The sequence below is a fragment of the Nicotiana sylvestris genome, chromosome 10, assembly GCF_000393655.2.
Source record: "Nicotiana sylvestris chromosome 10, ASM39365v2, whole genome shotgun sequence".
NCBI classification, from domain to species: Eukaryota; Viridiplantae; Streptophyta; class Magnoliopsida; order Solanales; family Solanaceae; genus Nicotiana; species Nicotiana sylvestris.
The window spans coordinates 123,285,218-123,307,701 of record NC_091066.1 but is presented as its reverse complement, the minus strand read 5'-3'; the positions used below and the strand labels follow the sequence as shown (position 1 = coordinate 123,307,701).

General features: G+C 39.6%; 1 protein-coding gene and 1 long non-coding RNA gene across 5 annotated transcripts; one reads left to right on the top strand and one right to left on the bottom strand.

The window, feature by feature from the left end:
- Positions 1 to 8,789: 8,789 nt before the first annotated feature.
- LOC104218631 (uncharacterized) lies at positions 8,790 to 17,201 on the top strand. The gene is made up of 2 exons (XR_709035.2): positions 8,790 to 9,023; positions 16,666 to 17,201. It is a non-coding gene; the product is annotated as an uncharacterized lncRNA (long non-coding RNA).
- Positions 16,766 to 22,270, bottom strand: LOC104218630 (peptide chain release factor 1, mitochondrial). 4 transcript variants are annotated; one of them, XM_009769166.2, is made up of 2 exons: positions 20,668 to 22,270; positions 16,766 to 17,118 (listed from the first exon to the last, which is right to left on the bottom strand). In XM_009769166.2, the coding sequence occupies exon 1, from the start codon at positions 21,985 to 21,987 to the stop codon at positions 20,692 to 20,694; it is 1,296 nt and encodes a 431-aa protein (XP_009767468.1). In that variant the 5' UTR covers positions 21,988 to 22,270; the 3' UTR covers positions 16,766 to 17,118; positions 20,668 to 20,691. The 4 variants fall into 4 exon arrangements, with proteins under 4 accessions (XP_009767468.1, XP_070016195.1, XP_009767469.1 ...); XM_070160094.1 differs by lacking the exon at positions 16,766 to 17,118 and adding an exon at positions 17,664 to 17,860; XM_009769167.2 differs by lacking the exon at positions 16,766 to 17,118 and adding an exon at positions 19,708 to 19,976.
- Positions 22,271 to 22,484: the final 214 nt, after the last annotated feature.

Sequence of the window (22,484 nt, the reverse complement as noted above, 5' to 3'; positions counted from 1 at the left end):
ACTCTCATTGATAACTTCTCACATATCCTCACCAACAAGGTAGGACTCCTTACAACTCTTCCATTCATTGTAGTTAGACTAGTTCAATAACTCCATCCCCAGTCCATTAACACGACCACCCAAATCCATTTAGAGAAACCAGTTGAATCAACCACTAACCCAACCTTGAAATACAGAAGTCGCCTTATGGCTCTGATACCATGTAAAGAATAGCAGAAGAAGAGTATTATTTGGAAACCTTCTGCTAGCCCAAGATCGTTAACTATTATTGGAAGATTTAACTAAATAAGAGGAAGCTTGAAAAAAAGAAAAGAGATTTTTGAAAGGAAAACTTTGTTTTTGAAGAAGACTTTCTTGAATTTTGTTTTTCTACAAATACCTAAGGCTACTCCTTTTTATACTTGTCTAGGGATTCTAGATACAAAAATAATCTAGACAATTCTATCACCTTCTACTAATATCTTCCTTAAATATCCAAGACTCTAGAATATCTAGATATTTCTTAAATACATTAAATATCCAAGATATTACTGCATAACTTTCTATAAACTTCTTCTAATTATCATTTTTACTCTTCCAAAAAAAATAACTTTATTTTTTCACATAACAGACTCGTTTGCTCTGAATATTTTTGGATGTTATAGCGAAGTGATGTTATATAAAACATATATCATAACATAACATGAAAATTGATTCCGAAAAAGCTTGGCTTTATAGATAAGTTGTAACGACCCGATCGGTCGTTCCAAGAGTTATAGTCATGTTCCCCCATTTCTACTTCTTTATGTTTTGTTTAGCTGTATTATGTGATATCGGGTTAGTTGATTCGGGTTCGGGGTGTTTTTGGAGAGGTTTGAGAGTGCAAATTTTGATATCGGGGTCGGAATAGAATTCCAGATATTGGAGCAGCTCCGTTGTGTCATTTGTAACGCGTGTGCAAAATTTCACGTCATTCGAAGGTGGTTTGATAGATTTTTTGGTCGTTTGCGGAATTCAGAAGTTTTGGGAATCTTAGGCTTGAATCCGAGGGTGTTTTGATGATTCAATGTTGTTTGGAGTGTTCCTAAGGTTGGTATAAGTTTGAACAGTGTAATGTGACTTGTTCGTACTTTTGGATGAAGTCCCCGGGGCCTCGGGATGATTTCGGATGGTTAACGGGAAGTTTGGGAATTTGTTAGAGCAACTTCAGCTGCTAAGTTTTCTGTCATAACCGCACCTGCGGATTGGGGACCGCAGGTGCGGGCCTGCAGAAGCGCAAGGGGGGCCGCAGATGCGTAAATGGGCGAGAAGAGCTGTAACCGCAGATGCGGATGATTGAGCGTACCTGCGATAGCTCATGTACGGGATTTTGATCACAGGTGCGGTCCTTGGGCAGTTAAGTAAATTTTGCAGATGCGCACTTGGGACCGCAGGTGCGAGATTTCGACCGCATAAGCGGTTTAGCTGGGGCAGAACATATAAATTTAGCCCTTCGTGATTTTTCATCATTTTCCATGCAGGTTTGAGCTTGGGAGAGCAATTTGAAGAGATAATTCAAGGGGGTTTCGTGGAGGTAAGATTTTTGGGCCCTAAACTTGTTTTTATGATGGTTTTTGACTTATTAAGCTTGAAATCTACAGAAATTAGTGGCCAAAAATTGGGGGTTTAGGGCTTGGAAATTGGAGACCTTAATCTAGGGATTTGAGGGGTTATTTGTGGTCGGATTTTGGTATTCTTGGTATGTATGAACTCGTGAGAGTGTAAGGATTCTAGTTTTGTGAATTTTATCGAAATTCGAGATGTGGTCCCGGGGGTCGGGTTTGACCAAATTCGGGATTCTTAATGTAAATTGATTATTTTCGTATAGGCTTCGTTCCCTTAGCATATATTGATGTTGTAATACTGATTTTGGATAGATTCGACACGAGTTGAGGTCGAGTCGAGAGGCAAGGGCGTCGCGGAGTAGTATTTCATCCGATTCGAGGTAAGTAACCATTGTAATTCTGGACCTGAGGGTATGAAACCCCGGTACTTCGTATTATTTTGATAAATGAGGTGACGCATATGCTAGGTGACGAGCATGTGGGCATGCACCGATAGGGATTGTGACTTGGTCCGTCCTGTAGCGACTATTAAGACGTGTATTTGATTTGAAATCTTATGATATCACGTATTTTAGAGATTGATACTATCTTATGGGTTGTACACCGTGTTTAGGGCCTTGTGCCGACCTGTTTAGACCGTTAGTGGTATTTTACTACTTTCCTCACTCTATTTGATTTGAAAGCGTATCCTCAGTCATGTTTTACCTATTATTTTTTTAAAACTGATTACATCACTCTGTTTCTTAATATATGAAAATTGTTTGGGCTGAGTTTCCTGATTTTTACTGATATGCCCGAGTGGCCGTGAGGTTAATGACTGAGAGAGGTTAGGACCTAATTGTGAGGATTATATATCTATGGATCGGGCGGCACAGCGCATCGATATTATATATACGGATCGGGCTACACACCATAACGATATATATATATATATATATGGACCGGGCTACACGCTGCAACAATATATATTGGATCGGGCTACGCGCCGTGGCAATATGACGCTTGGACTATAGGAGCCCCTCTAGAGTCTGGACACCCCCAGTGAGCGTAGTCGACTATAAACTATGGTTCTGGCTGCACGTCGCAGCGATATTATATATACACTATGGATCGGGCTGCACGCCGCAGTGATTATTACTATTATTATTATTATTATTATTATGAGACATCTATTGAGTCGGAGAGCTGAGTGTGAGCACTTATTGACGAGAGCTGAGTTTTGAGTGACCGAGAGGCTGCCCGAGAGGCTATACTTATGAGTGATACCTTGCCCGAGGGGCCCGTTTATGACATTTCACTGCTTTCACTATTCTTTCTATACTGAGCCTCTGTTTAAAAAGGTTGAATAAATGATTTCAAAGTATTTTAATTGAAACTGAAGTTTTATGAGATAATTGGCTATGGAACTGCTGATTTTGACTTGATATTCTATTGAAAACTCTTTTATGATTTTAAATTGCTCGTCACTGCACTAAGACCTTATTTACTTTAGGAACTTACTGAGTTGGCATACTCAAGTTACTCCATGCACCTTGTGTGCAGATCCATGTGCCCGAGCATCAGAGTGAGAGCTTCCAGCACTCTTAGAGTTTATCCGAAGATCGCAAGGTAGCTGCACAGCGTTCGCAGTCTTGCCTTCCTCCTTCCTATTTTAATATTTTGTTGTTTCGGACTTATTTTGTATTATTCAGATAATGTCTTGGTTGTATTTAGAGGCTCATGACTAGTGACACCAAATTCAGGCTGTGTTAGTGTATTTCATACTGTTCCGCATATTTCTGTTGATTTTTATTTTACTTGTGAAAGCTTGAGATTTAATTGGTTTTTGAAAAATGATTTTATAAAAGGTCACGGTTCAGTTCGGAAAGGAAGGGTCATAAATTCTTAGATAGCATGGGCAGTTTCAGATAATTAGGCAAATGATATTGCTAATTGGTGTGGCTTGATAAGGGCATACATTTCAGAAAGGGCAATGTGATTGAGTTAATAATACATCATTGGTATCACCACTCTCTCTTGTTGGATCGACTGCTGATATTCGAGTTTGCTTGGTGGCACAGAAGAATTTTTGGAGTATCTCTCGTGGAATGATTGGATATTAGAGGTGTGGTATGTACTCGGACGGTGGAATTAGGATCGGATATGGTGATTCGTGTGCTATATGGATTTAGAGACTAGGAGTTCTCATAAACAGGTTATGTTGTGGTTGTGGGTCGCGTGTATCGTCCTTGTATTGTGACCATCGGGGTTTGGAGACCCGAGTGGATCCGTTTTTGCTTGGTATGTTAGATTTTGATGTGATATTGGGTATAGACTGGTTGTCTCCGTGTCGTGTTATTCTAGACTGTTGTGTTAAGACGGTGACGTTGGCTATGGCGAGGATGCCACAGATTGAGTGGCGAGGTTCAACGAATTATGTTCCTAGTAGGGTGATTTCATTTTTGAAGACCCAGCGGATGGTTGGGAAGAGTTATCTTACTTATTTGGCCTTCATGAGGGATGTCAGTGTAGAGACTCCTACCATTGATTCGGTTCCGGTGGTGAGGGATTTTTCCAGATATGTTTCCTGTTGTCGGGCATGCCGCCGGATAGGGTTGTTGATTTCGGTATTGATTTGGTGTCGGGTACCGTATCGTAGGGCACCGGCGGAGTTAAAGGAGTTGAAGGAGCAACTTCAGGAACTCCCTGATAGGGGGTTCACTGGTAGACCTATATGGATGTGTGTTCTGCATTGAAACGGCTTTGTTGACTCCGAGTTGCTATTGTTGAGGGATGTGTTGATTCGGTTGTTATTGAAGGATATGTGTTAGGGTGATCTATGAATTATTTTTCTGTGTTGCGAGGCGTTATGATTTGCAGGTTATAGGTACCTATGGTGCGGTTCTATTTGGGCCTCATGGTGGAATTCGAGCGGGAAGAGTATCGGGTATTGCTCGGTGGATGCCGTATTGGTTATGTCCTTTCGGGTTGTGTGGTGTTATGTCATTTGCTTTTCCATGGTTATGATGATTTGCTTTTCATATTAGAAATCAAATTGCGTGTGGTTGTTGATTTTGAGCAGAGTAACTTGAGGTGTTTCATGCAGACCAGTGTTCGGATAGGGTCGTGCATTGCAGCAAAGTTATACAGAAATATGATCCTTCGGGTTGGATTCGTGTGATCTGGTTCTACGATGTGTGATGGGTTCTCAACATTGTATTATGGTAGTACTGGTGAGCTTGCGGTACAGCTCTCTCATTTAAGTCACTTTTCCGTGGTTTGAGTACATTTGGACTGTTGCTTATTTGTGTGCGGGTCGCACGGGTTGTGGATCTAGATTGTATCGATGTGTCATGTCACTAGAGCAGTCATGTTGGATGAGATGAGGTCATTGATATCTAGAATGAATACTATCGGGATTCGATTTCAGCATGTTGGAAGGATAATATCGAGATTCGGCTCAGAAATCTATTATGGTCCTTGCCAAAGGAGAGGGAGCTTCATGACTGGTTGATCTGAGGAATGGTTATGATTCTGCGTGTTTCTTTCATCATTGGCAGTATACGGAAGTGTTGAAATGAGGCTTTATTTGATAAGAGGTTTATTATCAGTATTCGGTTGTTTTGAGCAATTGCTGTGATTTGAAGTCCTCGCTATAAGTGTTCGAGTTGTATGGTATATCCTGTGGTTTCCATCTTGAATTGTGGTTATGGCTTGCTACAACGTGTTCATATTTATTCGGTGTGTAGATGTGAGATTATGATCTTATAGATAATTTCGGAAGCGGAAATTTAGTTCTAAGGTTTATGGGCTAGGTTGGATTGTGAAATTTCAGTTACATTGTACTATCGGACCTATATGAGACAGGGTAACGTGGGATCACCCCTGTGTATGTGCATAGTAAAGTTATATAGCGACTCCATGGTTTTCGGAACAACTCTGGGCACGTTCTAGGACGAATGTATATTTAAGTGGGAGAGAATGTAACGACCCGATCGGTCGTTCCGAGAGTTATAGCCCTGTTTCCCCCATTTCTATTTCTTTATATCTTGTTCACCTGTATTATGTGGTATTGGGTTAGTTGATTGGGTTTCAGGGTGTTCTTGGAGAGGTTTGAGACACTTAGTCTCTTTTGAGTAAGCTTAAGTGGAAAAGTCAACTAGACATTGACTTAGGTGAAAAAGGGCTCGTATGTGAATTTTGATGGTTCGGATAGCTTTGTTAGGTGATTTGGGACTTAGGAGCGTGATCGGAACGTAATTAGGAGGTCCGTGGTAGATTTAGGCTTGAATTGGCGAAACTGGAATTTTGGCGCTTTCCGGTTGTAGTGGAAATTTTGATATCGGGGTCGGAATGGAATTTCGGAAATTGGAGCAGGTCCGTTGTGTTATTTGTAATGTGTGCGCAAAATTTCACGTCATTCGGAGGTGGTTTGATTGACTTTTTGATTGTTTGCGGAATTCGGAGGTTTTGGAAATCTTAGGCTAGAATCCGAGGGTGTTTTGATGTTCCGATGTTGTTTGGAGTGTTCCTAAGGTTGGTATAAGTTTGAATAGTGTAATGTGACTTGTTCGTACTTTTGGTTGAAGTCCCGAGGGTCTCGGGATGATTTTGGATGGTTAACGGGAAGTTAGGGAATTTGTTGGAGCATCTTCAGCTGTTGAGTTTTCTGTCATAACCGCACCTGCGGATTGGGGACCGCAGGTGCGGGCCTGCAGAAGCACAAGGGGGCCGCAGATGCGTAAATGGGCGAGAGAAGCTGGAACCGTAGATGCGGATGTTTGAGCGCACCTGCGATAGCGTAGGTGCGGGATTTTGATCGCAGGTGCGGTCCTTGGGCAGTTAAGTGAATTCCGCAGATGCGCACTTGGGACTGCAAGTGCGAGATTTCGACCGGAGAAGTGGTTTAGCTGGGACAAAACATATAAATTTAGCCCTTCGCGATTTTTGAGTGGTTTTTCACCATTTTTCATGCGGGTTTGAGCTTGGGAGAGCAATTCGAAGAGATACTTCAAGGGGGTTTCGTGGAGGTAAGATTTTTGGACCCTAAACTTGTTTCTATGATGGTTTTTGACTGATTAAGCTTGAAATATACGGAAATTAGTAGCCAAAAATTGGGGGTTTAGGGCTTGGAAATTGGAGATCTTAATCTAGGGATTTGAGGGGTTATTTGTGGTCGGATTTTGGTATTCTTGGTATGTTTGAACTCATGAGAGTGTAAAGATTCTAGTTTTGTAAATTTTATCGGAATCCGAGATGTGGGCCTAGGGGTCGGGTTTGACCAAATTTGGGATTCTTGATGTAAATTGATTATTTTCACATGGGCTTCATTCCCTTAGCATATATTGATGCTGTAATTCTGATTTTGGATAGATTCGACGCGAGTTGAGGTCGAGTCTAGAGGCAAGGGCGTCGTGGAGTAGTATTTCATCCGGTTTGAGGTAAGTAACCAATGTAAATCTGGACCTGAGGGTATGAAATCCCGGTACTTCGTATTGTTTTGATAAATGAGGTGACGCACATGCTAGGTGACGAGCGTGTGGGCATGCACCGATAGGCATTGTGACTTGGTCTGTCCCGTAGTGACTATTAAGCTGCGTATTTGATTTGAAATCTTATGATATCACGTATTTTAGAGATTGATACTATATTATGGGTTGTACGCCGTGTTTGGGGCCTTGTGTCGATCTGTTTAGACCCTTAGGGGTATTTTTACTACTTTCCTCACTCTGTTTGATTTGAAAGCGTATCCTCAGCCATGTTTTACCTATTATTTGTTTAAAACCGATTTCATCACTCTGTTTCTTAGTATATGAAAATTGTTTGGGCTGAGTTCCCTGATTTTAGTGATATGCCCGAGTGACCGTGAGGTTAATGACTGAGAGAGGTTTAGGACCTAATTGTGAGGATTATATATCTATGGATCGGGCTGCACGGCGCAGCGATATTATATATACGGATCGGGCTGTACACCGCAGCAATATATATATATATGGACCGGGTTGCACGCTGCAACGATATATATTGGATCGGGCTGCGCGCCGCAACGATATGACGCTTGGGATGTAGGAGCTCCTCCGGAGTCTGGACACCCCCAGTGAGCGTAGTTGACTATAAACTATGGATCAGGCTGCACGCCGCAACGATAATATATATACACTATGGATTGGGCTACACGCCACAATGGTTATTATTATTATTATTATTATTATTATTATTATTATTATTATTATTATTATTATTATTATGAGACATCTATTGAGCTGGAGTGCTGAGTGTGAGCACTGATTGACGAGAGCTGAGCCACAAGTGACTGAGAGGCTGCCCGAGAGGCTGCCCGAGAGGCTATACTTCTGAGTGATACCTTGCCCGAGGGGCCCATTTATGACATTTTGCTGCTTTCACTATTCTTTCTATACTAAGCATGGGTTGAAAAAGGTTGAATAAATGATTTTGAAGTATTTTAATTGAAACTGAAGTTTTATGAGATAACTGGCTATGGAACTGCTGATTTTGACTTGATATTCTGTTGAAAACTCTTTATGATTTTAAATTGCTCGTCATTGCACTCAGACCTTATTTACTTTAGTTACTTACTGAGTTGGCGTGTTCACGTTACTCCCAATACCTTGTGTGCAGATCCAGGTGCCCGAGAATCAGACTGAGAGCTTCCAGCAGTCTCAGAGTTTATCCGGAGATTGCAAGGTAGTTGCACGGCGTTCGCAGCCCTGCCTTCCTACTTCCAATTTTAGTATTTTGTTGCTTCGGACTTATTTTGTATTACTCAGACAGTGTCTTGGTTGTATTTAGAGGCTCATGACTAGTGACACCGGATTTGGGTTGTGTTAGTGTATTTCATACTGTTCCGCATATTTCTGTTGATTTTCATTTTACTTATGAAAGCTTGAGACTTAATTGTTTTTGAAAAATGATTTTATAAAAGGAATTTGATGTGGTAAGTGTTGGATTGGCTTGCCTAGTATTGTGATAGGCATCATCATGACCGGGGTATTTGAGGTCGTGATAGAAGTATTATTATATAGTAATACTATTATATAGAGGTCTGACTGTATCTACGTTATAGTTTATTAGCTCAAATAGCTTATTGACGTCTTGAGAATAAATTGCCGGCTACTTGATTAAAGAACACGAAATAATCAAAAGATTCTTTTTTGACGACTTTGGATATCAATAAACACACGCGCGCACATTATTATCACTATTAATAAGCGAGAACCGAGAGGAGCTTCCGGTTCACTAAATTTCCCCAAAAAAATCATAGAATTTTACTTTATTCCATTTTGGTCCATGTTTTCTATTAGCGCCCCCAGCTTGTACAAAAGCCCAACACCTGTGAATTCATATGGACGATTGTGCACTTCTCTTCTTCTCTCCGCGTTCTCTATTTTTTCTGTGTCATTTTTCGCTCTAGTCGGTTTTCTCAGCTGCTTCTCCTGCCAGGTGAGTGCTAAAATTTGTTATTCACTGTTCAAATTGACAATTATCTGGGTCCTTTGTTGGGTTAACTCTGTTTTCGCTGATGTCTGTGTGGTTGCTTCTTTTAGGATTACTGCAATTTGTAGAGTCTTATATGCTTGAGTATTATGGGGGGGGGGGGGGATTTAAAGTTGATTTTTGCCTTTGTTAAAGTATTGGGTTTTTTCCCCTCGATAAGTAAAGTGCTGTCAAAGTGTTGGGCTTTCCTCTGCCAGGAAGTAGTAAATTAGGAATTAACTTCTTTTATTGAGGGCATCCATTTTAGAGATCAAGTTTGCACTAGACCTGATGCCTCAAAGTAGTAGTATTTGAAGCACGAAACTATACTTTGAGGATTTGACTATGCAGCATTACCTGATAGTCTCTACGAGTCTATTTACCCAGTAGAAAGCTGTAGCAATACAAGGTTTGCTGACATAAACTAACTGCCAAACACTGTGTGTATCGAATTTTAGCTTAATCAACAAAGATTTCAAGCAAAAGAGTCTACCAAGAGTTAAGTGTTAAGGGCAAGCAACTTTTTGGTTTATCCTTTTTAAATATGCCCATCCAGCCCAATTACAATTGAGAAGATGATAAATGTGTATACTCATAGCCATTCGTATATGCCAAAAAAGTTTTATGTAAAACTTTTCCAGGAATTACTTGAATGACATCTCAAGAGTTAATACTGTATCATTTTTGTATCTGTTGCAATATTTCTTTCACCTGTAGTACAGTAAATACCTAAAATTGTTAGGTGTGTGTCCTTATGCTGAAGTTTCAACTGAGTTTCTGTATTGACATAATGATCGCAAGAAGTCAATCTACCATGAAGTTGAGAAACTTTCAAGGAGTAAGCTAAATATTCCCGAATAAGTATAAATGTACTTTCAGAATTGGTTTGAGCTGATGAGGTCCATCTCATTGAAGAAGTATTAGATATGTGCCTAATAAAAGTTTTCTTTGGTTTGGTAGCCAACCTTGTTGACTTGGTTTGGTTTGGTAGCCAACTTTGTTGAATTTCTTTGGTTTGGTAGCCAACTTTGTTGAATTGTGAAAAGTGTGTAAATTGTCATATATGGTAGGCTTTAGAGAGTGAAGCTTTGGCTATAAAAGGAGAGCTTCAACTCTCATTTCTACACACCAACAAAGAGAGAAAGAAAGAGTGAGATTTCACAGACAAGGTATAAGAAAATAGTCTGTGAGGAAAATAGAGAGTGAGCGATATTGTAGTGAGGTGGGAATATCAAAAGAGGGTTATTTCTTTTGAGTGTTGTAGTGGTCTTTGGAGTATTTATCTCCGACCTACAAAGTGTAAAATTCCTTACTATAGTGATATCAGTTGCTCCTCTCGGGGTCGTGGTTTTTTCCCTTATTCAGAAGGGTTTTCCACGTAAAAATCTTGGTGTCATTGTTACTCTTTTATTCTTGTTAATTACCGTATCTCGGTGCTACATTATTATTCCGCTTTATTACCGTGAATATTATTTTGGTAAGGGGTTTATTCCCAACAACTGGTATCAGAGCACAGGTTCTGCTCGTTCACTGAAATACTATTCACTATCGGTAGTACTATACTCGGTGAAAAATAAATGTCCGGAGTAAAGTACGAGGTAGCAAAATTCAACGGAGATAACGGTTTCTCAACATGGCAAAGAAGGATGAGAGATCTGCTCATCCAACAAGGATTACACAAGGTTCTAGATGTTGATTCCAAAAAGCCTGATACCATGAAAGCTGAGGATTGGGCTGACTTGGATGAAAGAGCTGCTAGTGCAATCAGGTTGCACTTATCAGATGATGTGGTAAATAACATCATTGATGAAGACACTGCACGTGGAATTTGGACAAGGTTGGAAAGCCTATACATGTCCAAAACGCTGACAAATAAATTGTACCTGAAGAAGCAGTTATACGCCCTACACATGAGTGAAGGTACGAATTTTTTGTCACATTTAAATGTGTTTAACGGACTAATCACACAGCTTGCCAACCTCGGAGTGAAAATCGAGGAAGAAGATAAAGCCATCTTGCTATTGAACTCGTTGCCATCTTCGTACGATAACTTGGCAACAACCATCCTGCACGGTAAGACTACTATTGAGTTGAAAGATGTCACATCGGCTCTTCTACTCAATGAGAAGATGAGAAAGAAGCCTGAAAATCAAGGACAGGCTCTCATCACAGAAGGTAGAGGCAGGAGTTATCAAAGGAGTTCGAACAACTATGGTAGATCCGGAGCTCGTGGGAAGTCAAAGAACCGATCCAAATCAAGAGTCAGAAATTGCTACAACTGTAATCAACCAGGTCACTTCAAAAGAGATTGCCCAAATCCAAGGAAGGGCAAAGGTGAAACCAGTGGCCAGAAGAATGACGACAACACAGCCGCCATGGTGCAAAATAATGATAATGTTGTCCTCTTTATAAATGAGGAAGAGGAATGCATGCACCTGTCAGGTCCAGAGTCGGAATGGGTGGTTGACACAGCGGCATCTCACCATGCCACACCGGTAAGAGATCTTTTTTGCAGATATGTAGCAGGTGATTTCGGCACAGTGAAAATGGGTAACACAAGTTACTCAAAGATTGCGGGGATTGGTGACATTTGTATCAAGACAAATGTCGGATGCACATTGGTTCTAAAGGATGTGCGGCATGTACCTGATTTGCGGATGAACTTGATCTCGGGAATTGCTTTAGACCGAGATGGATACGAGAGTTATTTTGCAAATCAAAAGTGGAGACTCACTAAGGGATCATTGGTGATTGCAAAGGGAGTTGCTCGTGGCACGTTGTACAGGACAAATGCAGAAATATGCCAAGGTGAATTGAACGCGGCACAAGATGAGATTTCTGTAGATTTATGGCACAAAAGAATGGGTCATATGAGCGAGAAGGGATTGCAGATTCTTGCCAAGAAATCACTCATTTCTTATGCCAAAGGTACAACTGTAAAACCTTGTGACTACTGTTTATTTGGTAAGCAGCATAGAGTCTCATTTCAGACATCGTCTGAAAGAAAATTGAATATACTTGATTTAGTATATTCTGATGTTTGCGGCCCAATGGAAATTGAATCAATGGGCGGTAACAAATATTTTGTTACTTTTATTGATGATGCTTCACGAAAATTATGGGTTTATATTTTGAAAACCAAAGATCAGGTGTTTCAAGTTTTCCAGAAATTTCATGCTCTAGTAGAAAGGGAGACGGGTCGAAAGCTAAAGCGCCTCCGAAGTGACAATGGAGGTGAGTACACTTCAAGGGAATTTGAAGAGTATTGTTCAAGTCATGGGATCAGACATGAAAAGACAGTTCCTGGAACCCCACAGCACAATGGCGTAGCCGAGAGGATGAACCGCACCATTGTGGAGAAGGTGAGAAGCATGCTCAGAATGGCTAAACTGCCTAAGTCATTCTGGGGTGAAGCAGTTCAGACAGCCTGTTACCTGATCAATAGGAGTCCATCAGTTCCGTTGGCGTTTGAAATCCCAGAGAGAGTTTGGACCAACAAGGAGGTGTCCTACTCGCATCTGAAGGTGTTCGGTTGCAGAGCTTTTGCACATGTACCAAAAGAGCAGAGAACAAAGCTGGATGATAAATCTGTTCCCTGCATATTTATCGGATATGGAGATGAAGAGTTCGGGTACAGACTGTGGGATCCTGTAAAGAAGAAGGTCATCAGAAGCAGAGATGTAGTCTTCCGAGAAAGTGAAGTTGGAACTGCTGCTGATATGTCAGAAAAGGCGAAGAATGGTATAATTCCTAACTTTGTTACTATTCCTTCTACTTCTAACAATCCCACAAGTGCAGAAAGTACGACCGACGAGGTTGCCGAGCAGGGGGAGCAACCTGGTGAGGTTATTGAGCAGGGGGAGCAACTTGATGAAGGTGTCGAGGAAGTGGAGCACCCCACTCAGGGAGAAGAACAACCTCAACCTCTGAGGAGATCAGAGAGGCCAAGGGTAGAGTCATGCAGGTACCCTTCCACAGAGTATGTCCTCATCAGTGATGAGGGGGAGCCAGAAAGTCTTAAGGAGGTGCTGTCCCATCCAGAAAAGAACCAGTGGATGAAAGCTATGCAAGAAGAGATGGAATCTCTACAGAAAAATGGCACATACAAGCTGGTTGAACTTCCAAAGGGTAAAAGACCACTCAAATGCAAATGGGTCTTTAAACTCAAGAAAGATGGAAATGGCAAGCTGGTCAGATACAAAGCTCGATTGGTGGTTAAAGGCTTCGAACAAAAGAAAGGTATTGATTTTGACGAAATTTTCTCACCTGTTGTCAAAATGACTTCTATTCGAACAATTTTGAGCTTAGCAGCTAGCCTAGATCTTGAAGTGGAGCAGTTGGATGTGAAAACTGCATTTCTTCATGGAGATTTGGAAGAGGAGATTTATATGGAGCAGCCAGAAGGATTTGAAGTAGCTGGAAAGAAACACATGGTGTGCAAATTGAATAAGAGTCTTTATGGATTGAAGCAGACACCAAGGCAGTGGTACATGAAGTTTGACTCATTCATGAAAAGTCAAACATACCTAAAGACCTATTCTGATCCATGTGTATACTTCAAAAGATTTTCTGAGAATAACTTTATTATATTGTTGTTGTATGTGGATGACATGTTAATTGTAGGAAAAGACAAGGGGTTGATAGCAAAGTTGAAAGGAGATCTGTCCAAGTCATTTGATATGAAGGACTTGGGCCCAGCACAACAAATTCTAGGGATGAAGATAGTTCGAGAGAGAACAAGTAGAAAGTTGTGGCTATCTCAGGAGAAGTACATTGAACGTGTACTAGAACGCTTCAACATGAAGAATGCTAAGCCAGTCAGCACACCTCTTGCTGGTCATCTAAAGTTGAGTAAGAAGATGTGTCCTACAACAGTGGAGGAGAAAGGGAACATGGCTAAAGTTCCTTATTCTTCAGCAGTCGGAAGCTTGATGTATGCAATGGTATGTACTAGACCTGATATTGCTCACGCAGTTGGTGTTGTCAGCAGGTTTCTTGAAAATCCTGGAAAGGAACATTGGGAAGCAGTCAAGTGGATACTCAGGTACCTGAGAGGTACCACGGGAGATTGTTTGTGCTTTGGAGGATCTGATCCAATCTTGAAGGGCTATACAGATGCTGATATGGCAGGTGACATTGACAACAGAAAATCTACTACTGGATATTTATTTACATTTTCAGGGGGAGCTATATCATGGCAGTCTAAGTTGCAGAAGTGTGTTGCACTTTCAACAACTGAAGCAAAGTACATTGCCGCTACAGAAACTGGCAAGGAGATGGTATGGCTCAAACGGTTCCTTCAAGAGCTTGGATTGCATCAGAAGGAGTATGTCGTCTATTGTGACAGTCAAAGTGCAATAGACCTTAGCAAGAACTCTATGTACCATGCAAGGACCAAACACATTGATGTGAGATATCATTGGATTCGAGAAATGGTAGATAATGAATCTCTAAAAGTCTTGAAGATTTCTACAAGTGAGAATCCCGCAGATATGCTGACCAAGGTGGTACCAAGGAACAAGTTCGAGCTATGCAAAGAACTTGTCGGCATGCACTCAAACTAGAAGACAGTGCTACCTCCTCTAGATGAATGAGACTGGAGGGGGAGATTGATGATGTCCATCTCATTGAAGAAGTATTAGGCATGTGCCTAATAAAAGTTTTCTTTGGTTTGGTAGCCAACCTTGTTGACTTGGTTTGGTTTGGTAGCCAACTTTGTTGAATTTCTTTGGTTTGGTAGCCAACTTTGTTGAATTGTGAAAAGTGTGTGTAAATTGTCAAATATGGTAGGCTTTAGAGAGTGAAGCTTTGGCTATAAAAGGAGAGCTTCAACTCTCATTTCTACACACCAACAAAGAGAGAAAGAAAGAGTGAGGTTTCACAGACAAGGTATAAGAAAATAGTCTGTGAGGAAAATAGAGAGTGAGCGATATTGTAGTGAGGTGGGAATATCAAAAGAGGGTTATTTCTTTTGAGTGTTGTAGTGGTCTTTGGAGTATTTATCTCCGACCTACAAAGTGTAAAATTCCTTACTATAGTGATATCAGTTGCTCCTCTCGGGGTCGTGGTTTTTTCCCTTATTCAGAAGGGTTTTCCACGTAAAAATCTTGGTGTCATTGTTACTCTTTTATTCTTGTTAATTACCGTATCTCGGTGCTACATTATTATTCCGCTTTATTACCGTGAATATTATTTTGGTAAGGGGTTTATTCCCAACAACTGGTATCAGAGCACAGGTTCTGCTCGTTCACTGAAATACTATTCACTGTCGGTAGTACTATACTTGGTGAAAAATAAAAATGTCCGGAGTAAAGTACGAGGTAGCAAAATTCAACGGAGATAACGGTTTCTCAACATGGCAAAGAAGGATGAGAGATCTGCTCATCCAACAAGGATTACACAAGGTTCTAGATGTTGATTCCAAAAAGCCTGATACCATGAAAGCTGAGGATTGAAGAATGGTATGTAAATAACCTCTATAGCCATGTTTAAGGAAGAGGATTCATCAAGAACTTACTTTTCGAGATGCCAGTGAAGTTGCCTTTGGGATCAAGTGAAAGTTGACACTTCTGATGTATACTGTGTACTCATTTTCCATGAAACTATAGAGTTAGTATACTTTTCGGTCGATTGTATTAATAGAATGGTATGTAAATAACCTCTATAGCCATGTTTAAGGAAGAAGATTCATCAAGAACTTACTTTTCGAGATGCCAATGAAGTTGCCTTTGGGATCAAGTGAAAGTTGACACTTCTGATGTATACTGTGTACTCATTTTCCAATGAAACTTTGAAATAAATAGAGTTAATATACTTTTCAGTCTATTGTATTAGGTGTGCGCTGATAAGATGGTAGAAGCAGTTAGAAGACGATGTTTAGAATAGGGAGAAGAAGATATTACTTTAACAGTAGAACCTGCTAAGAATATCTATTCTGTTGGAGTAGCATCTTGATTTCTTGATAGGACATAGAAAGGGAAAAGTTAATTCCTCAGAAATTATTACTCCTCTTTTCTGTAAACTACGTGCACATGAGAATTACTTTTTGCGTATTGAGGTGCTTTCATACTTTAAGTTTTCCTGCCAACTGTTGCAACTAAGAAGGGCTTAAAAGTTAACTTGGTTGAGAGCTTTTTACAGGAACAACTGAAGCACGACTTGAAATTCTGTCTAATTGTTTCTAACTAGATTGCACTTGCATGAAGCTTATTTGGAAGCTAAATTGCTTGGATAAGTTGGTAACGTGTTGCAATAAGGTTCTCAAAAACATTTGTCCTGCTGAATTTTTTTTTTTGTCTAACGATTAGTTAAGACTTTAAAAAATTTCAGTTTAGATGAGAAGGAAAAGCAGAAGAGTCTCAAAAATCTGCCGTGCCGAAAATTCTCTTCTTTACCTTTGAATAAGGAAAGATATATGTGACAATAATGTATGATCTTTTATTATGTTTGGTATAGAAAAACAAGGATTTTGGAAGTGATTCATTCTTTTGTTATCCCTGCTGGCATTTGTTATTATTTCTCCTCCATTGCACTTTGTGATTTTGGGATTTGTTTAACTACCTAACTTCTATGGTGCCGACTGGCGAGTGATTGTTAGCTCTTTTCTCAGTATACATTCCCTTACTTGGACACATTAGGGATCAAATTGTTCGCAGCTTTGAATAAGGGAAGCAATATAGCTCAAGGAAACGGTAAAAAGATGGTTGTGGTAGAACTCACATTTTATGTAGAAGTCCAAAAAAGAACTCATATTTGATGCAAAAGATCTGCAGCAGTTGTTCTATTCTGATCATGACATCGTTGTGCTTACACACTACCATCCAGCATAGTTATAGTTGAATTGCGGAAAATTATTAGCAAGAAAAACCTGGACAAAAAGCTTGTGCAGATAGAGAGAACCTGGACCAAAAGATTCTGCGAGAGCTCTAGAATAGAATTGACAAGTTGATGCTGTTGTTTTTCCAGTGCGACTTCCCAAGAATGACTTTTGTCGGACTTCATATTGTTGAAGTTTTCCCCGAATATAACAAAATGTAGGAGTTGTGTACAATATTTTCTTTCCCTGAAGTAAGTATCAATCTGATGAGAATATTTGAGCTATAACACAGTTTCTCATTTTATAGCAGAGAGCTTTATTTCTTTTTATGATGCAGTAACTAACAAGATTTTGTAGTACTGCCATAAAAACCAATATACTAGCTCGTAATAACATGACTGCTAATGCTATAGATGCAGGAAAATACATCTATATTGTCAAATAACATTGAAATAAGAAAATAAAAAGCAACTGGGCAAAAATGGTACAAAGATGCTACTCTAACTTAGTCATTTATGCTACTAACTGATTTTCTTAATAAAATTGCAAAAACCATGAAAGATAATTTGAATTAAAGATAATGTTACACAAATTGTTGGGCCCGTGCTACACGGGCCAACTATATATATAGAGAACTTGGGATGTATATCTTGTTATTTAGTAGAATAATATATTACTACGAATTTTTTCTTTAAGACAGGAGAAATCCGTTTGGAGCCAATGCCATTAATGAAGACAATAGAATAATAGAATTTGTTGCTTCTGAGTTCTGTGCAAAGCAAAGTCAATTACTGAGAGCTAATTTTTTTGTTATATTTTAAACAAAATAAACAGAAGAGGTTGAAACAGAAAGACACTTAAAAGTGGATATAACAGAGAAAAAAGTGCTATGCCCCATCAATTTGTCTTCTCGAACTGCATATTTGAAAATATCACTCTGCCAGCAAGATCAATCAAATTGTGTATACCTTGTACGCTGCTTCAAACTCTACACATGAACTTGGTATTATGTTAGTCACTTTAGCAATCTATTATTGGTAGAGGCAATCCATACAGCATGAAATATAACTTAGTTGGCCCTTGAATGGCAAACTGGCTCCTTAAAGAATTTTCTTCATATATATGAGTCTTACCAGCAGATCCTACAGTCTATTAGAAACAACCTCTCTGTCCTCACAAGGTAGGGGTAAGGTCTGCGTATACACTACCCTCCCCAGACCCCACGGTGTAGGATAATACTGGGTATGTTGTTGTTGTTGTTACCAACAGATCCTACAGAACAGTAGTGTTAAAACAAAGGTTTCATATATTCAAACCCTTGAACCTAATATGAAGAAGCATTTGTTCTTCTGATTAAAAAGAGTTTCTCAAGAGTACACCTATAATATCATCAATCTCACCACAAAACGTCTCACACCTCCAATGAACCACACGCCTTAGAAGAGACGAACTCTTTTCTATCTTCTACAATGTGATTTTCAGAGGAGATCCGAAAGATGTTCAAAACAGTGACACGGAAAATTTATCCATCCCTTACATTGAAGTGAGGCTAGATTGAATTACCTTGACATGTTTTGATGTTTGATCAAGCATGGATGATTAACAAATTAGAATTTGTAAGTTATATTTTTACAGTGAGATAGTGTGTTCAAAGAATGTTGCTCCCTCTTTTTATTGAAAGAGAAGAACTCTTTTTCCATCTGCAGCTCTCTTAGTTGCTCATCTTCTTTTCTTTTGAGAAGGGTAGCAATCTTATATATCTTTAGCACAAAGGACTGTGCTAGTAGCCATATTTATAGATCAAAAAGAGTAAAAAGTATGTCCTTGTTCTTCTTCGAAGAACCTCTATGGTGTCTAACAATGAATCTACATCATCTCTCTTAGTTGCTCATTTCCTTGTAACGAGAGTCAAGTCTCAAATACATAAAAAATCGCAAACAAGTGAATGGAGTTAACTGGACTATTCTAGTATGGTATATTGTCAGAAACTACTCGACTGCACATACTTTTGCAGTGCTCGATGAATTTAAATCTCTTTGATATCAAACTTATCCTTGATTTTAATTTGCCATTTTCTGGTGCCTTAGGTTGAACCAATGGACACACGAAAAGCTTTTCCAAATCCTCAATCTTTCTGCACCCCTTGAAAAAGCTCCAACCTTCTGGCGACCCTATAATTTGAGTGAACTCTGTTTTATAAACTTTGAATACCCCCTGGTGCATTTCTTTTGACTTTGAATCTTTCTCAAACAATTTCCATCATTAGAAAAGGGTAAGATTTTAGCATTCTCAACTTCTCTTGAGTTACTTTAGACTGTTAAGAGTTTAGGACAGGTTTCGAGTCAACAGATGATTGATTACACTTTGTCCCACTTATTTCTCTTTATTCCTTGGAAGAACACTCAAAATTGATTGACTAGCAGTCATGGAGTTTAGTTGAACTTCTAACTTCTGGTGCCTGCATTCACATTAAGCTTTGACAGATTTTTCAAGCCAAAAGCCTTGGCGACTACTAGTATTGGATGACTACATTCATAGCACAGAATTTCAAGAATCTATCATTGTCCAAAAGGGAAAAACTCAGTGGAATGACTAATGGAAAAACCAGAATCAAACAATTAATAGAAGTTTATACTAAAATGATTCAGCATGTGTAATCACCCTAATTCCCCTAATTAGCAGTCTGTATATCATTTTTGCCTCTGTTCCCTTCCTCACAAAAAAGTTTCACAAGAAATAGACAAAGTAACTGTATATCAAACACTTAATAAAATGATTGCAGTACTCTTCCCAAGATTATGAGCAAGAAGGGGAACTGATCGATCATCAAAACTTCAACAACTTTTAGCCTCAGATTCAAGGATATAGCAGATGATAACCTCTTTTAGGTATAAGAGCAGGCAACCAACATAAGTATAATACTAACAAATAAGCACGTTGTGGTGTAACAGACAAATGAATGATTGGAAATGTACGCACATGAACACGATGAAAGCATACAATATAAGAGTCAAGAAAATGATCTTCTAGCCCAATCTGGAGGCTGTATTGTGACTGTCAACGCATTCATTTGCCATGTCTTAATATTGGGTTGTTTGAATTTCCTGGGCAGAATTGGAAACATCAACTATCTGAGTCTGCTCTTTGCACCAATTTGTAGACATATATTGCTTTACCAAGACTTTTATTATCTCATCCGAATTTGACATATCATCACAACTGTATGTTACTTTCAAGCCTACATGAGTTAGGATTTACTTGAACTTTTCAGTTTCCACAATGAAGCATAGATCTTAAACTTTGATGTGGTACACTTTCTTTACTGGAGGAACTAAATTCAAATTTTTCTGCAATAATCTTTTGAAGATTTGAGAATTTCAGAGGAAGATAACGAGACAATAGTTTTTTTTTTTTCGAGTAGAATTTATTCCCACAAAATTTGAGTTCTCTCAAAAAATTATTCAAATAGGAATGTAGTTGCAATTTCAACTCTTTCCGCTCTCCAACATTGCACAATACTAGGAGAGAAAATCCGCCTCTCGACTACCAAGGAAAAGAAAGAAAAGGACCTGACGCGCATATAAAACAAGCACTTCACTCATTATACACACACTATTTCCAGCTTCCCTACCTAAAAACTTCCCTACATCTAAACTATTCGATAGGTAGCTTCATTGGGGGCAAAAATTGTTGCTCTTCTAACAGCTGGAAGCACAATGGAAACTATAATTTATCAATGCACAATCCCACCACCAACTCTTTTCTTACGAAGTAAATATAAGGGTAACCACTAACCAGCGCGATTGCTGACAGCTAACATTAGGTGGAGCTGAAGGATGTAATGGCGTCCATTTCCTCCCGCAAAAGGAGAGCATCAATGAAAGTATCCAAATCCTCTCCCTGCATAACATCATCTAAGGAATGAGTTGTGATGCCAACGCGGTGATCAGTAACCCGTCCTTGAGGGAAGTTATATGTGCGGATCCGTTCAGATCTGTCCCCACTGCCAATCTGCTCTAATCGAAGTTTTGATCTACTCGACTGAAATCTGAGTCGCTCGATTTCATATAGTTTTGCACACAATATTTTTAGTGCTTTGGCCTTGTTCATATGCTGGGATCGCTCGTCTTGTATGGAAACAGTTATCCCCGATGGCACGTGAGTGATTCTCACAGCACTGTTTGTGGTATTCGCGTGCTGACCTCCTGATCCTCCTGACCTGTAAGTATCAATTTTCAAATCTTCATTTCTCAATTTCACATCTAACTGATCTGCCTGCGGTAGAATTGCAACGGAGACAGCACTGGTGTGAACGCGTCCACCTTTCTCTGTCACAGGCACTCGCTGAACTCTGTGAATTCCACTTTCGAATTTCAATTTCCCGTATACACCAGATCCAGATATAGAGGCAATAGCTTCTTTGTATCCTTTAAGATCAGACTCAGCTATTTCTAGAACCTCGTATTTCCAACCTTTCTTCGCCGAATATTTTTCGTACATTTTGAATATGTCCATTGCAAACAAAGAAGCTTCTTCCCCTCCAGTTCCTGCCCTCACTTCGAGAATGGAGTCCCTCTCGTCAGCATCGTCTTTGGGTAGTAATGACTTTAGAAGGAGAAGCTGCAATTCTTTCTCTCCTTCTGTGGCTTCACTCAATTCCTCCGAAGCCATCTTCTGCATGTCCTTGTCATCTTGGCATTCGGAAAGTACCGATTTCAGTTCCTGAATCTCTTTCTGTTTTGCCCTTAACTCGGTTATGAGATCTACTGAATCTCTGAGTTTCTTGAGCTCTTTGTTGGCAGTTGAATATTCAGAAGGAGTTAACTCTGGCTGATTTAGAAAACGCTGAAGATGAGCATTTCTGTTCTCAATTGATGATAATCTTTGTTCCATCATTTTAATTAGGTCAACAGACAATTGAGGCTGCTGCAGCTCTTCCGTAGAATATAAACGAACAAGATTAAAAACAGTTGGGATTCTTCTTCGGCTCGTCGTCACTGTAGATGTAGACAGTGCAGCAGTTGATATTTGGTCCTTCCTCTTTAGATCCAACAGTGACTTCCATGATTTTATTGATCCAAGGATGGTCACGTTACCATTTCTCCACAATCTCATCCTTTATCAATCTTTTCTTTCTTTACAATTGTTGTTTCAGAACCCTCCTATTCTGCCCTCTTTTCTGACTGCTCTTCACAACAGAGACAATAGTTTAGATGGGCCGAATCAATTAATGGGTCAGCCCAATCCAAGTTATTAGGTCAAAATAACACGGTATAGCCAGTTTTCGGACTGGTCAATCAAAAATAGTCACTGTTTACGAAGTCAATGAAAAATAGCCACTATTTTGCTGCAACAGAGACCAATCCCATATAATATATGGTAGTTCGGTGCATTTGTGTACAAACTCCAGCATATGATGCTGGACCGGTATACTTTGCTGACTCCTGTATAATATACGGGAGATTGGAGCATCGGTGCTCCAAACTCCAGTATATTATACTGGACATTTATACTTGCTGAAACTCCCGTATATTATGCTAGAGTTCTAGTGTACTTATGCTGGAACTCCAACATATTATGCTAGAGTTCCAGCATAGTTATCCTGGAACTCC